This window comes from Cibotium barometz, chromosome 3, assembly GCF_041138505.1.
Source record: "Cibotium barometz isolate CiBa-2024 chromosome 3, ASM4113850v1, whole genome shotgun sequence".
NCBI classification, from domain to species: domain Eukaryota; kingdom Viridiplantae; phylum Streptophyta; class Polypodiopsida; order Cyatheales; family Cibotiaceae; genus Cibotium; species Cibotium barometz.
In genome coordinates, this window is record NC_141048.1 from 70,680,556 (window position 1) to 70,696,979 (window position 16,424).

A 16,424-nucleotide genomic window follows, 5' to 3' on the forward strand; every position below is an offset into this window, starting at 1 on the left:
ACTCCTCCTGTTGCCACTGATCCTTTTGCTGCCATTGCACTGCTAGGCGCAACACCTGCTGGCACACCTAGTGTTTGAGCTTCTGCTTTTGAACCGGTTCCCTTGATAAATTTTCGCTTTAATTTGAAGAACATTTGTATGATCCGGGATGTACACCTCATCGGAGTAGGTGTCTCGCTTTTGTATCCTCTTCAACTTTTCCTTATGCTCTTCTAAATAGCCCAGACCCCTATTGGTTGGCTTGTCTTTGGATCAAAAGTCTCACCCCACTGGTCTGAGTGGAGTTTTCCCCAGAATCTTTTTCTTTGCCATTGGTATGGGTCTGCATTCGACGTGGGTAGCTTCCTCGTATTCTTCTAGATTATATGAAGATGGACTTTTTGTCTTTTTCGCTACTGGTTCTCCGATGCCCCATTTCCATATACTGGTACTTGTGCGGGTGGTTGCATTCTGGGTGGAAGCATCCTCCTTGCCTCTGGTGTCTGTGAAAAAAAAATTGAGAGCATGGGTGCTCTAGGGGAAGAGGTTTCCGCACTAGTATGGACTTTATCCTTTCTACATCATATTGTGGGCAGTTCCATGTTCACCTCAGTAATTCAGAAAACATCACATGTGAGGCTTCAAAAAATGGGTTGTCCAAACTAGCCAATGGAGCAGAAGAGATGTTGACCTCAGTCTTTTAGGCATTCATTTTCCTTGATCAAAGCTTGGTTGGCATCCTGCAGCTTTCGGACCTCACCCCCAACAGTTCTCCTTCTTTTATGGGTACTCTGGGCGACAGCATTTGTGTGCTTTGTGTGACTAGCTCTACATCTACTTTTACTTTTGAGAGCTTTGCTTGGAGTCTGGCAATTTCCTCCTTCGCTTCCTTTAGATCTAACTTCCATTGTAACCTTGTTTTCTGGGTTTGTTGCACCCTTTCGGCCACTTGCCGTGCTTCTTCTATTTGTATTTGTAGGGCAGCTTTGTAATTTTCCTAGTCTCCGGGCCCTTATTTTTTGAGCTAGTTCTCAATCTCCATATAATGTTGCATTTCTAGTTCCAGAGCATTCAGCTCATTAATGGTGTCCATTTTGAACTTTGTGCTTCTTTCAAGCTTTTGCTTGTACTCCTCTACCTGGCCTTTTTCCATGTCTATTTCATGGAGTGCATCTCTTAATAAGTTTGCATATTCCTTGGTGGGTGTGGCCTCTTGCAAAACTGCTACTGTAATACTTTGTTCTTTTAAGCCAACTTCTTTGTTTCTTCCTTTTCCCAATGCTCTACTTTCCAGGTAGTGGCCTTTAGTGCATGCATCAAACTTTGGTCTTCACTTTCTGTTTGGTTTTCTTTTCCATAAGCACTGGTCTTGGGAGACTCTTGACCCTCTGGTTGTTGCTGTTGCTATTGGTGCTGCCTATTGTGCTGGTGCTATGGTTGTTGTTGATCCCCATCTCCCTCATCATTGTTGTCCGAGCCATGGATAACTTGTTGGGGTTTGCAAGACATCTGCTCATGGATTTCTACCAGAGCTTTCAGCACTCGATTCCATACTTTGCTGAGTCTAGCATTTGCTGCGTTAATTACTGCTGCTTTGGCATCTAGTGAAAGGCACAAAAATTCCTCCTCTTCCTAATTCTTTAGGGCTTGCGCTTCAAATTGGGTTACTGCCAAAGCTATTGTGTTATCTAGCACTTCATCCTTTAAACCTTGCATTGTGTCGGCCCAAACTTTTGTTGGCTTTCTTGCCTCTTCTAACTCCACTCGTAGCCTTTCTATTTGTGCTTGGAGCATTTGCCTCTCACTAATGAGAGTTCTGATCTTTCCCTCACTTATCTCTTGTTGGTCACTAGGGACCTTTCAGCCATGGCCATCTTCTTCTGTAGCTCCTCATTTTGTTGTGCCATCGACTGTGATTTGTACTCCAGCTCCTTGGTTTTGGTATGACACTCATTATCATACCATATTGTTTTTGATTTAGTGCGCTCAACTGATTAATTGTACTCCGGGCCTTTGTTTCATAATCCTCTATTGAAGAGAGAGAGTGTGAGAGAATTTTTTTAGGCCATAAACATTAGCCCTTTGTCCATGTGCAACTTCTGGGGCTAGGAAGTTCTGCCTCTAGGTTTTTGGGAAATTTGTCCTTTGACTTGTGCCTTCTTATGCCTTTTGCGCCAGTGATGTTACCCAAGGTTACAATTCCGCTGGTATGATCGGCTCCATTCTTGCAAGAATCTTCCCCTTTTGGGCCGCTTCTTCCCTCTTTTTCTGCTAGTCCCCTTCTCTCCTCTTCTCCTCTTCCTTTTCCACTTCTTCAGATTTCTTCTTCCTTTCAGTTTCTGCCAGCGGCTTCCTGTTTCTTTCTTTCTTCCAGTTTCCTTTTCCTTTCTTCTTCTACCCTTTGTTTCTTGACCTCTTCCGTATCGGGCATCATTTCTTCGTCTACACTGTGCTTTCTCTTTTTGCTCGCTTTCTCGGTGATTTTTTGCAACTCCTCCTCCTCATCCACATCATCCTCAAATGAACTGAAGGTCACTCTGGCAGCTTTCAAGGATCCTACAGCTTCTTTGTGTTGCTGCTTGTCGGAGACGTCTCCTGTCCGAAGGTCCACCGATCTTGCCACTTGGGCAATTTCTCTTAGGTGTGCATGTACCACAGTGGGTTGTTTTTCCTAAGCCCAAGTAGCTTCTCTCTTGGCTAGATTCTCCTTATACATTGCACCCAATTTATCTTCTCTCCTGCTTTCTGCTGCTCTAAGTAGTCTATAATTTTTGTTAGACATGTCCTCTGGCTTCCCCATGAACATGATGTTCTATAAGAAGAAGATAAACTGTTCACGCCGAGTTTCATCTGCCACATCTTTCACCTGGTGCATGTTACCATTTTTAGGGATCTCTTCATCGACCCTTGGCTTCAAGTTGGTGTCGAGAGCTCCATCCCTAGGCAATCCCATCGCATGATGCACTACGTTTTTTGAAATTTTTATCGGCTTCTTCCCCTCCACATGCACGGTGTTGGTTTCTAAAAATTGATTAATCAATTTTCCTCCATCTTCTAGGTCATGCAGCTCCTCTCACTGATGGTCGAGAAGTTTTTCGAAGCCGCACCTTCTTGCCCATTCTTGATGCTCCTTCTTCCTCATGTCCGAGATGAAAATGGGCATACAGAGGCTTTTCTCTGGTTTTTTGTCGGGCCTGAGAGTCTTATTGATCTTTGGCATGGTGCTCTTTTCTAAAAGAGTGCTGTAGATGGGGGAGCAAGAGAGCCAAATGAGAATGTGAGTGTTTGTGTTTTTTTTATGTTTTCTCTTTTTAGCTTCCTTTTTTGTGGTGTTGTCATTTTCGGCTTTCCCACCTTTGATTTGACCTTTGATTTACATCATGCTTGCCAAGTTTTCTAAGGTAAAAGTATTTTGGCTGACCGGGTCTTTTACTATGCATGGTCCTATCCATCGGATCTTGAATTTTTCGGGATGAGGTCCCAACTTAGCATTGTAGAGTAATACAATGTCCCCTTTCTCAAAAATAATGTGCTTGAGATACCTATCAGTCCAAGCCTTTCTTCTTTGTTGCACTATCTCTGCTTTTAAAGACATGATTTGCCTTTCCTCCTCTAAGGCTAGGAGATCCTATATTCTATTCTCTCGGGGTTCTTCAATTGGAAGCTTCTCCTGAATGGCCACTCTCAGACTAGGTACCACATACTCCATAGGCATGATTGCTTCCAAACCATAAACCAATTTGAATGGTGTTTTCCTAGTTGCGACCTTGAATGATGTCCGGAATGCCCATAGGGCAGCATTTAACTTCTGGTCGTCCCAATCATTTTTGCTGGCATTTATGATTTTCTTTAGAATTTTGGTCAGCACCTTGTTGGTGGATTCCACCTGGCCATTGCACTATGGGTAGTAAGGTGAGGACTTCTTGTGATTTATTAATCCCTTCAATACATTGTTCATGAAATGTGTCCCTTGATCACTAATTATTTCCACCGGTAACCCATGCCTAGAAATGATGTCTTTGAAGAGGAACTTCACCACCTCTTGTGCGGAGTTGCTCTTCACAACCTTAGCTTTCGGCCACTTGGTGAAGTAGTTTGTTGCACATCTACTACCTTTTGTGGGTGGCTTGATTGGTCCCACAAAATCCAATCCCCACTTCATGAATGGTGATAGCGGTAGTACGGGTGTGATGGGCAACCTATCGGAATCTCCGGGTTGACCCATCTGTTTTGACAAACATCACAGTTCTTTGCTTCTATGTTGGCATCTCTCATGATAGTCGACCACCATAGGCCTGCTTATAAAAATTTTTGGGCTGTTATTTCACCACCCATGTGTCCTTTGGTGATGCCACAGTGTGCTTCTCTTAACACTACTTGCTGCTCGTGGTCTGTAATACATCTACGTAGAATCTAATCTATGCTTCTTTTTTGTAGAGCTACCTGGCAATCATAGTGAAATTTCTACTTCTTAGGGCGATTCTCTTCTTCCTGTCTGCAGTATATCCTTCTGAAAAAGACCCATCTTCCAGAAGCTACATCATGTCATAATACTTGTCTTCTTCTACTCCAGTTGATACAAGGGTGAACAAGTTGGCATCTGGGAGCTGATCTTCCACACCCTCCAAGGCAAGTTCTCCGGAATCTAGTCTGGACAAAAAGTCTACCAAGTGCATTTTCTTTTCTGAGTGTGTGCTGTATTTTATTTTCTGAGTGTGTACTGAATAGTGAAGTCAAATTCTTGAAGTAGGAGCATCCATCTTGCCATTTTTCCCACTAGGAAGGCTTTGTTCACCAGATATATGAGAGCTTAATGATCCACATGGAAAACAAATTTGTTTCCTAAGAGATAGTGTCGGAACTTGTTCAGCAAAGATCATGGAGAGAGCTTCCCGCTTTGTTGTGTTGTAGTTTCTTTCCACTCTTGTGAGGGCTTTGCAGGCATAATGTATAGGCTGCATGTACCCTTTTTGTTTCTCATGTATGTGTTGCCTACTGCTCTATCTGAAGCATCTACATAAACATGGAATCTCATATTCCATTTCGGATTGATCATTACCGGTGCAGATGATACCATGCTCTTTAGTCAATGTAATGCCTTTTGACATTCTGGGCTCCATTCATATTTGGTATCCTTTTTTTAGTGCATATAATGGATATGCTACATGTGCTAGGTATATCAAAACCTTGTATGCCACTTCACCTTGCCAAGAAATCTTTCAAGCTGCTTTATGTTCTAGGGAGCAGACATTTTGGATATGGCCTCCATCTTAGCTAGATCTATGGCCAATCCTTGGTCAGACATGATGTGTCCTAACAATGTTTCGGATTTTACTGCAAATGCACATTTGGCCAGATTCAACTTCAGCCTTATATCTATGTATCTCTGCAAACATAACCTCAAATGATAGATGTGTTTAGTTGTATCCCCGGACACACTGAAATCATCCACAAAAGCTTTTCATAAAATTTGTCAGGTAGTCATAGAAGATTTCCTGCACCATTCTCTGGAAGGTAGCTGGTGCATTCTTCAAGCCAAACATCATGACAGTTGCCACAAAGACACCCCATTTGGTGACAAAAGAAGTCTTTTCCCGGTCTTCTGGAGCCATCTTCACTTGGTTGTATCTGCTAAAGCCATCTAGGAAGGAGTACATCTCTTTTCCGGGCTACCTCATCCAGCAGGGAGTCCGTGAAAGGGAGTAGAAAAGGATCTAAGTTGGTTGCTGCATTCAGCTTGCAGTCATCCACACATATTCTGATCTTCATGTTCTTTTTGGGGACTACTACAATAGGAGATATCCAGGTAGCTTTTTCTACTGGTACAATGAAACCTACCCTCAATAATCTGTTAATTTCTTCCTTCACTTATTTTGCATAATTCGGGTTCATTATGTACCTTTGTTGCGCATGACAGGTATAATCCTTCTTTCAAGTTGATGCTGTGCTGGAAGAACTTAGGGTCGATTCCCTCCATGTCTTCATATGACCAAGTGAAGACATCTTGGTATTCCACATGGATACTAACTCCTGTTTGAATTCATCTTCTAGTTCTAGGCTGACCTTTACATTCTTTTCCCTCCCCTAGCTTCAGTTCCTGTAATTTGTCTGGGCTCACCTTAGCTACATTGTTCTCTTGGTTCTCCTTTTGCTTTTGCACCCAGTCCCGGATCTCCTGAATCTCTCCTTCTTGCTCTAGATTTCGGGCCCACTTAATTTCTTCCATGTCTTTCTCCATAATGTTTTGCTTAGCTTTGAGCATTCTGCTTTCCCAAAATCTACTTCTGCATTCTTTATTTGATCATTTGCTACTTTTGCATTTATGTCCTTTGTTTCTGTATGTTGCCTTATTGCTTCATCCACATTTATCATGTGCAAGGGCACAGGTCTAGATGTTCGCGGAGTATTTTGGTCTCTTCATCATCATCAAAGCCTTCTGACATGGTGAAAGTTTCAGCATGGACTGGCCTCTAAGCAAATTTTATTAGCTTCTTTGCATCAGTAAGATCCACATGCACCTTCCACTTTCCCCTTCTGATGGTGATTTTGTTCCTGCCCCAGTCCTGCTTTACCTTACCATGTCTCAGCCATGGCCTTTCTAATAATACCTAGTAAGATCCGGTCTGTTTGATTCTCATTGAGACATTTTTGATGATTCCTTTAGGTACCACTATCATGTTGTCAGTCATTCTTATGTTGAACTGAATGGGCTCCCACTTGAGGCCCAATCCCAATGCGATTTCTTTAGTGACAACATTCACTCCGGACCCTCCCATCCATGACTGCATCATTAATGAGAACATTGTTGAGCTAAATTGTGACTTTGGCCACTTCATCATCTCTGGATGCTAGTGGTTCTTCTGCTTGCATATGGCCACATTTCGGGGTTTCTTCCTCTATCGTGTGCTTTAGTTCCTTGCTAAGTACTTCAATGCCTGCCATTAAGATTTTGGCCTTGAACCTTGGACATAAATCCAATACTTGTTTTAGCCGAACCTGTCTATCCAATAGCATTGACATCACATTTGTTTGCAACTAGTCAGCATTTTCTGGTTTTCTTCCAGGCATTCCTTGTTGAGGTGCTCCATTTGCTTGCTTCCACTTGCTTCCGCGAAAAATCTGTAGCGATTTCTCTTGAGTCATCCTCATTTTGCTTGCATTGCCTTCTTTCTATTTCCTTAGCAGTTTGAATTCTCACCTTTTCCTAATGTTCCTAGTCCACAGCTGCCTTTTTGTGGCCTTTGGGTGAGTCTTGATTACCAAGTGGAGTTATCGCTACACCAGATTCACTTGCCTTAGCCCTTGTTACTACTGCCAGGATGTCATGAACCTCCATCTGCGTGTCCTTTGCCTGTATCATGTTGGCACTTGGCGGATTCTCCTTGAACTGCATCAATTCTGCTTGTCTTTCTTCATCATGCTTTTTCTTCATGGCACATTCCGCTTTGGTATGTCCAAGCTGTTGACAATAGTAGCATGTGAAGTTAGTGGTTCCTTTGGAACGTCCTTGGCCTCTTCTCCCTGAGAAATTTCCGCGACCTCTATTCCCATACCTTCCCATTCCAAGGGGTCTTCTTTATGCTCCCTCTATGTTGTTCACCATAGGAGTTCTATTTTTCATGTTGTACCTATAGCTCCATGTACTGTGGTTGTACATGTTACAACAAATGGAACAAGTTGGAGGCACAGTGCATTCCTCTTTGAGGTGGCCTTCTTGTTTGCATTGTGAATAGAACACATTCTTCCCGAAAATCTACACCTTTGCCCTTTTTCATTTCTTGCACCAGCTACTTTACCTGCTGCATCAACTCTCTAAAGCTTGCTTGTACCTTTCCGGATTTCTTCTTTCTGTCTTTCTTTTTTTTTACTGCCACTGGAGTGTCCTACGAAGAGTTGCTTGAATCGTCCTCTTTAGTGGTGGTGACACTCTTCTTGGGCTTCCTCTTTTTTCTCCTTTCTCGACTTCTTTTTTTCGACCTTTTGGCTAGCTCCACTAGTTCCTCGAACTCTTCTTCAGTTTTCGCTTGCTTTGTGGTGCTGACTGCTGCGTGGATGTCCGGCTTAAGCCCTTGGACAAACCAATCAGCAACAATTTGCATCAAGGGTTGGGTTTGTTCTGCCACTCTCTACCTCAAGCTCAATAGCTTGGTTGCATAAGCTTCCACATCCATGTCCTCTTGTTGGAGCTCTCTCATTTGATCACATAGAGTTGAGTTGCAAACTTGATCTTGCAGAATCTTCCCAGAGAGGCAATCATGACTTCTTCATAGGTGTGGAAATGGTTGTCCTGATATCTTGACACCCACTCTGTGGCTTTGTCTTTGAAGGTATTCATGAAGGCGTCTCTGCGGATTTCACTTAGCTTTGGTTCTTCTAAATCTCGAGGTCTGGCCACTTTCCAGTATTGCTCTCCTCACATGTAGATCTGCATCTTCCCCTTTATCACCTGAGAACACAAGGAAATTTTTAGCTAATGATGCCATGGCTCCCTTGAACCTTTTTCGAGGGTTTTCTTGTGGTTGTTCTTCTTGGTTTGGTTGCTCCACCCTTTCTAGGTCTTGTGCATTGCTTCTCACTCTTAGCACTCCTTTTCTTGGTCTAAATTGCACCTAAGTTCTGATGCTTCCTCTTGCTCGTACGGGTTAGCAGATGTTTCCGCACTATCTTCTTGATTATGACGGTGCGAAGTATTCCCAGCTACGAGCTTCCTAGAGGGTCTCTTGGAAGGCATTACTTTCCACCTTCTCTAGATTTTTGAACATATGAGAAGCATGCTATGTGGTGAAAGGCTCTTCATATTGACTTTTTTGAAAAAATCCTTTCATACTGTGGTTTCACCGTGGATTTGTTCCAAATGGATTCACACTTTCCCTTGCCCACTGGTGTGCAATGCTACCCAGCAGAGGTTTGTCCCCAGTAGGATCGCCAGGTGTTTCTTCGATTTCCCTACAGTAGAATGGCAAGATAGCAGACTTGTGTACCAGACTAGTCAGGCAATGTCGTGGGAGACATGTGGACTCCCGATAGAGATTATGGACTCAAACACCAACCCTTATGTGGTCATGGGGAACATTCCAGTCTCCACTCAGCTAGGCAGGCTTAAGCACAATGTTTCCCAGTTCTTAGTCTGCATCACTCCTTTCCATGTCACACTCACACTCTCTCATACACAGCATGTACACATTTAAGCAAAAACACAACAAGTTCAGACATCATAGAGTAACATGTGACACAGAAGATAAAAGTAATGGCAAGTGTGCTCTTAGTTTCATTTCGGAAGAATTACAGAGTAACATAGAATAGATACCCAGTACAGATCACCACTTGCAAGATTCTAACGTGCTATCAAGCTTCATGACATAACTGTCAACTAATATTAAGAGCTTACAAGACTACACTTCATCACACATCACTCAGACAATGAGTCGGCACACACACTCTATCTCCTCTGCAGTAGTTGGTCACCCTTTTAAACTGTGCCTTCTTGATCTTAGCAACGGCTCTACATTATTAATTAAGGGGGTTTCCACAAGTGGGTGGAAAAGTTTAAAATGTCATGGATCCTCAATGTGCCGTAGAATTTAGCTAAAAGGATAGTTTTACACATTAGCTTGATACTTTCCACTCGTTAGAGCAGAGCAACTCTAATGGGTACTCATAGTAGAGGAGGCAATGCATATACAATTGCAATTGGAGGAACAATGAGTGTTAGTGTTGTTGCTTCATTTTTGCTATAATTGTCACTAGTTTGCTATAACTGTCACTGGGCACGGATAAAGAATGATATGTAAAGTTCCTTCGTCTATGTTTCAATTTATCATATTCTTGCATGCCCAAAGATTGGGCAGGTTCAGAGTGAAGAAGCCCACACATGGCCTATTAATAAATAATGTGTGAAGCCGTAGTAGCTCTAGCATTTTCTACCAGCTAAGAGAAAGGGAACTTATTAACTAACGGCTAGGTGAGAGACAGCGACGGCCCAGATGTGGGGGAGCTGGATCGAGCGGTCAGGAACCCATTACAGGGCAGCAAAAAACCGTTGCCCTCCAAAACGGCTACTCCTACACTGTTCTCTTCTTCTAGTAGTAAACCCCCCTTCCCTTGTTAAATCCCCAAAGGCCTGGCTCTCCTTGTCCACCAGCTCTCGCCTCCTCCTTCTCCTCTTGCGCGTCTTCCCACTCCTCTCCGTCTCCCGCAAATCCCCCAGCGTTGTTGGATCTGCTTGCAATTCTCCTTTCTAAGGGAGAAGTTTCTCTCACCGGGCCCTTGCCGTCGCGGCCACAGCCAGGGTTGCGCACTCGTCGTACTCGAAATCATGTGGAACGAGCATGTTCATCACTTCCCGCAGCTGATGCAGAGCAATGGGCAGCCGCGCTTGTCCAAGTCGGCTCCCTGCTCACCCATGAAGCCCCTGCTCGCCAAGAGGCCAGCCCCCGCGCGGGCGGATTCCTTCCATGTCATCTACAAGGTCCCGGTGGGAGACACGCCCTATGTCAAAGCCAAACACGTTCAGGTTTGTCCCACTGCCACTTGGGCCTTCCTTCTTGCTGTCGAAGAATTGGCCAGGGTTTGATTGAATGTCTTCCTGTGTTTTTGTTTTCCCGGTGTGTGCAGCTGGTAGACAAGGACCCAAACCGGGCAATCGCCTTGTTCTGGGCAGCTATCAACGCAGGAGACCGAGTGGACAGCGCTTTGAAGGACATGGCGATCGTGATGAAGCAACAGAACAGGCCAGAGGAGGCCATCGAGGCCATTAAGTCCCTGCGCTTCCGTTGCTCCGAACATGCGCAGGAGAGCCTGGATAACGTGCTACTTGACTTGTACAAGGTATTACATAATTGCTTCGCAGGATTTGGGCGAACTGCTTGCAATGCCGCTTGCTTACTAACTGTGGTTTGGCGAAATTGTGCAAACAGCGATGCGGCCGGTTAGATGATCAGGTGGCTTTGCTCAAGCACAAGCTTCATCTCATCCACCAGGGCTTGGCCTTCAATGGGAGGCGCACCAAGACAGCTCGCTCTCAAGGGAAGAAGTTCCAGGTTTCCATCGAGCAGGAAGCTACGAGGCTGTTGGTACAATGTCCTATCTTTTTCTGGCAGTGTATCTGGACGTGGCCAAAATCCACTGGGGCTCGCTGATCGTTGATTATTTTGCAGGGCAATTTGGGGTGGGCATATATGCAGCAATCCAACTATGTTGCAGCTGAGGCTGTTTATCGGTAATACTCGTTTTCAGAGGCAAACTCTGGTGTGTCGCCACGTCCTTGTCATGGCCTGACAAGGCCGCTTCTTGTATTGGTGCAGGAAAGCTCTTTCGATCGAGCCAGACAACAACAAGGTGTGCAATCTGGGAATCTGCCTAATGAAGCAGGGCAGACTAAAGGAGGCCAAGGCCATGCTAAAGAGCGTGAAGCCAGCCTGCGGAGACAGCCCCTGGGGATCCGACTCGCACCTCAAGTCCTTCGAGAGAGCGCAGCAGATGCTCAAGGAGATGGAGGGAGCTGAAGACGTCCCGCCGCTCGGCTCCGCTCCGGACATCCACCACAACGCCGCTGACGAGGAGCCTCTGTCCACATGGCGATGGAACAGCCAGAACCCGCTCACCGACTCCGACTTGTCAGGGGCCTTGTTCGCCACAGCGGGCTTCGGCCCAGCGCAGCGCCCTCCCTTGCCTCCCCCGCAACAACAGCAGCAACTGGGCGAAGCTAATACCCCGCAACAACAGCGTCTGGGAGCAGCTAATATTCACCGCAGCAGATGGCAGGAGGAGGATGCAGAGCAGGGCTTTACGGATGAGAATTCCAGCCAAGAATTGGTCGTGGCGACGGATCAGCCCGTGAATTGGCACGCGGAAGTGCTGAGGCAAAGACTTGAGAAGGTGGTGGCGATGGGCGGCAACAGCAAAAGCAGCAATGCCACTGCACCATCCATTCCTACCCTTCCTCCGCCCTCTTTGGCGGAGAACAACGTCAGAGTACTCAACAGCGCAGCACCACCTTTTGTGGCCAAATCCTTCTCCAGATCTTGTACAAATGTCTTGTCTTCTGCAGGGGAAGACAAGAAAAGTAGCAGCACGCCCCTCAGCTTCGACAGCGCCAACCATCAGCAAGCGCCGCTGCCGCCCAAGAGCTCCTCTTCTGGGCGGCCATCGCAACTGCTCCTGCCCGACAGAGCCGCCAGCCCGGATATAATCAAGAAGAACTGCTGCAAGTCACTCAGCTTCTCTTTTGCCGAAGGGAAATACGGCGATAATATTAGCAGCCCTGATGCGTGGTCTCGACTGGGCTTCATCCAGGGCGACTCCAGCAGCCCCCTATGCACAATCGCCACCGCCCTCGGCAAGAAGCTCAACAATAACAAGCCTTCCCTCCTCCCCCTACTCCAGGACAACTGCCAACGCCGCCTCCAAGTGTTTGTGGAGATGACCCTTCCTGCGAGCCCCCAAGCTTAGCTTGTTCTCGCGCTCTCTCTCTCCCCCCCTTACCTTACCTTCCCTTCCCTTCCCCCTTTTCTCGAGCAGAAACTCTCGAAGAATATGGGCTTTCCGACTGGCTGCGAGGAATATTCCCCCCAAACAAACAAAGGGGGGTTTGTAAGAGCTTGGAAGGGAAAAGCTCCTTCCAAACTCCAACAGACAGGAAAGTATGTATCCCCACAGAAAGTGCATCCACCAAAGAAAGCCCTGCACGGAAAGTGCATCCACCAAGGAAAGCCCAAGGCCTTTCCTGTCTCCTTTGTAGACAAAAGAGGACATTATCATTCCCCGGAGGGGCCCTTTCAAATCTCTCCCATCTTCCTATTTTTTTGGAATCCTTTCTCACTTATGTGAAAGAATTCCCATCTTAATGAAACTGTCTCCTTATCTAGAGCATATGCGGTCTTGACATTTGTCGTTTCGTTCATATCTTTCGTAGAGAACATTATGTGACTGAATTCCCTCATTCACGAAATACGTACAATTCGTCTCTCTATGATAACGAAAACTCAGTTTTGTAGGTACACACACAGTAGGGCAACCCCAATTGTTGTAACATTCTATGGACTGTTCCGATAACATACAACGCATAAAATTGAGCTTTTTTTCAGAGCCAACCAAATGGATAATGACGATTTAATAAAGCCCACTAAGGATTCGAACTATATGTACTTCTATTTAAGGGGAAGGGGCGCAACCAGTCAGGGGGAAGAAGCATTGAATCTCAATAACAGGGATAATTATATAGCGAGTCAAAGACATTGGGTAGCAAGGCGGCTAGATCGGCTAGCTACTGTGAAAGGGGAGAATATATAGCCATCACACACACTCGGTAAGGCTTCATTTTCAACCCAACACAGGAAGAGCAGATAGATATACAGCAGGAGAGCAGGATATTGAAGCTGCATCAAAATTTTTCCATCCAATACCCTCAAATCGGCCCGTTTGAACAAAAGCAAGTACCTGCGTCAAAAAGGGCCGACTTCAAAATTTTGATTTTAAATTTTCCTGTTGGGAAGCCTGTTTTGGTGGAATCTACTACAAAGTACATAGAGAGTGATTCTCTCTATTTTTTGGTGCACATAGCCCTTGTGCATGAGTGTAGCCATCCAGTGGCACACACACAGGTTTACAAATAGGGTTCTCTTAGGAGGTCTAGGCGGCAGGAGCATATCAGTGCTAGGCGAGAGCGCATAGTGTGTGAGGGAGCTTCTCACGCAGATGCATCCCTGCGGCATCGGCATCATCTACGGCATCAAGGGCATCGACTTTGAATTTGTCTTTTTCATTAGCTACGACTTAGTCATTGCATACAGGTAGTGACGGAAGCATCCTTCAGTTCAGATCGACATCGGATAGGCATTTATTTCATCATATACACTATGACGGCTGTGCTCATTTGGCATGCATTGAGTAGTTGATGTATTTTCATTGTGGGTCTGCTGGTTGTGAGTCACACTAGCGGACAAACCGTCGCAATAGTTGTCAGATCTATGTGTTTGGGCAGTTGCATAGCCATTTTGTGAGGGCCCTGTGTGAGGTTTTTTGAAGCTGGTGTGTCAAAGCATGGCGTAGGACACACTGGTGTTGGATTAGGTACCGTTGGAGCTTCCCTCAAGCACCCCATATGACATCGACACAGGATGTATTTGACTGTGGTTAGTCAGTGGATTGCATCTATTGTGTGACGCCGTTGAGACATTGTTTTTGGCTATATGCATAGTCAATTACTGGTATGCCCAGGCTCATACAGGAGATTCAGTGTATGCCCACATAGTTTTTCTAGATCAGTCAATCAGTGATTTGTCAGTGATTTTGAGCTTGTTATTTGGGTTTCTCGAGAGCTTAGTAGTGCTATACACACGTGGTTTTACTACTTTAGTAGCATTCTTTGGGTTTTCGAATCTCAATTTACAGGGAAAACTCTGTCAAATTTTTCCCAGGGAGGTAAGGTAGACAGTGAAGTTTGGTCATGGCAATGTCTTCACAAGATGCTTTGTTCAGCATCAAGAAGCTGGATGGCACTAACTTTCCGTTCTGGAAGAAGGAGATCAGGCAAGTATTGGTGCAAAAGAAGCAGATTAAGCCGATTAAGCTCAAGGGTGAACAGCCTGAGGATATGGCATAGGAAGATTGGGAGGAATTGGACAAGTTAGCATGCTCTACGATTATGCTCACATTGGCCGAGAATGTTTACTTCAACGTGGCAGAAGAGAAGATAGCCTATGGATAGCCTATGGAGTTTGGACAAAGTTATGTGATCTCTACAAGAAGTAGAGTGCTACATCTCAGATTTACTAGTTGAAGAAGGTGGTGGATTTAAAGATGAAGGACCCTGGGGACATCTTAATGAGTTCTACACCATTTTCAATCAGTTGACAGTGCAAGACATACAATTTCAAGAAAGCTATGTTCTTGCTGATCACATTGCCAGATAGCTGGGACACATTCAGAACATCTCTTAGTAACTCAGTGTCTACAACAGGTCTTATTAGTGCGAATGTTGAAGGCAGCTTGCTAATAGAAGAGATCAATCGCAAGAATAATGAGAAGGGAAAAGGCAATAGTGCATTGGCAGGGGGAGGACCACCAATAAGGAAAAGAAGGGAAAAAGAGGTTAGTCACGCAGCAATCTTGTGATCTTAAGGCAAAAAGTGACATTGAGTGTTACTTTTGTGAGAAGGAAGGTCACATGAAGAGGGACTGTACCAAATGGAAAGCGCAAAAAGAGCAAAGGAAAGACCAATGAGCCAGAAGAAAAGAAGAAGTCATCATCGAAGATCAAGGAAATCAATGTGACAGAGATTGTTGCACATGATGGTGATAACTGCAAGACAACTCAACAAAGATTTATTTCACTAGTGCAATGGATTCTGTTTTTCTAACTGCTAAAGATAGTTATGCATTTAGTGATTGAATAATCGACTCAAGGGCTTCACTCCATGTATCTCCGCACAGAGAGTGGTTTATGTCATATGTGGCCACTAAAGATCTTATCAGGCTTGAAAATGAGCAAACATGCGAGATTTTGGGTGTTGAAGATGTGCAGTTGAAATTTCAGAATGGTTCTTCAAGAATGTCAGGCATGTTCTAAGGATTACAAAGAGTTTGATTAGCACTGGAGTACTTGATGATGCTGGTTATATGATAGTGTTTGGAAACAACACATGGAAGATTTCCAAAGGGTCAATGACAGTAGCACATGGTGTAAAGTCATGCAATCTTTACATGCTTCATGTTTCTGGTGTTAAACATCATGTAATCAATGTAACCAAGCAACCAAATGTTTCTTTACGGCATTGCCGGTTGGGACATATGTCCAAGAAAGGAATGGAAATCTTGTCTTGTTCTGGTTATTTGCCTGGTTTTTCATTTCAAGAATTTGAGTTTTGTGAACATTGTGTTTATGGTAAATAGACACAAGAATCGTATAGACAAAGAGGTAACAGAAGGGACCAAAGGTTAGCACTTCACAGCAATCTTTGTGGTCCAATGCCTAACCAATCGCTAGGGGGAGCCTTGTATTTTGCTACAATCATAGACGACTATTCTTGCAAAGTTTGGGTTTATTTTCTCAAACACAAGGATGAGGTGTTGTCAGTCTTCAAGACATTTGTGACACTAGTGGAGAATCAGAGTGTCAAGAAGATCAACTGCTTGCGCACTGACAATGGGGGAGAGTATGTCTCTAAGGCTTTTCAAGACTTTTGTGATTCAAAAGGTATAAAGCGTAACTTACTGTTCCCTACAATCCTCCACAAAATGGTGTCGCAGAGAGAATGAATAGGACTATTCAAGAGAAAGTCAGGAGTATGTTGTCTAACGCTGAGTTGCCTAATGGGTTTTGGGCAGAAGCAATGGCTACAATGATTCATCTAATCAATTGGTCTCCTAGCAAAGTTTTGGATAAAGAAGCTGTGGCGGCAGAGATGGTATGGTCAGGCAAGCCGCCTTCATACAAACATCTCAAA

The 16,424-nt window shown here is 44.7% G+C and overlaps 1 protein-coding gene across 1 annotated transcript; it reads left to right on the forward strand.

Annotated features, from left to right (window-relative positions):
• Positions 1 to 10,042: 10,042 nt before the first annotated feature.
• LOC147640490 (uncharacterized) lies at positions 10,043 to 12,847 on the forward strand. Its single transcript, XM_086781281.1, has 5 exons — positions 10,043 to 10,492; positions 10,594 to 10,806; positions 10,896 to 11,051; positions 11,136 to 11,197; positions 11,283 to 12,847. Exons 1-5 carry the CDS (start codon positions 10,295 to 10,297, stop codon positions 12,427 to 12,429), a joined length of 1,776 nt encoding a protein of 591 aa, XP_086637407.1. The 5' UTR covers positions 10,043 to 10,294; the 3' UTR covers positions 12,430 to 12,847.
• Positions 12,848 to 16,424: the final 3,577 nt, after the last annotated feature.

What these genes read in the sequence shown, in the direction of transcription:
- LOC147640490 (XM_086781281.1), top strand. Translation starts at nt 10,295, where the DNA reads ATGTGGAACGAGCATGTTCATCACTTCCCGCAGCTGATGCAGAGCAAT. An exon ending in TCAAAGCCAAACACGTTCAG is followed by an intron (nt 10,493 to 10,593) that starts GTTTGTCCCACT and finishes CGGTGTGTGCAG; the next exon opens with CTGGTAGACAAGGACCCAAA. An exon ending in GCAGCTGAGGCTGTTTATCG is followed by an intron (nt 11,198 to 11,282) that starts GTAATACTCGTT and finishes GTATTGGTGCAG; the next exon opens with GAAAGCTCTTTCGATCGAGC.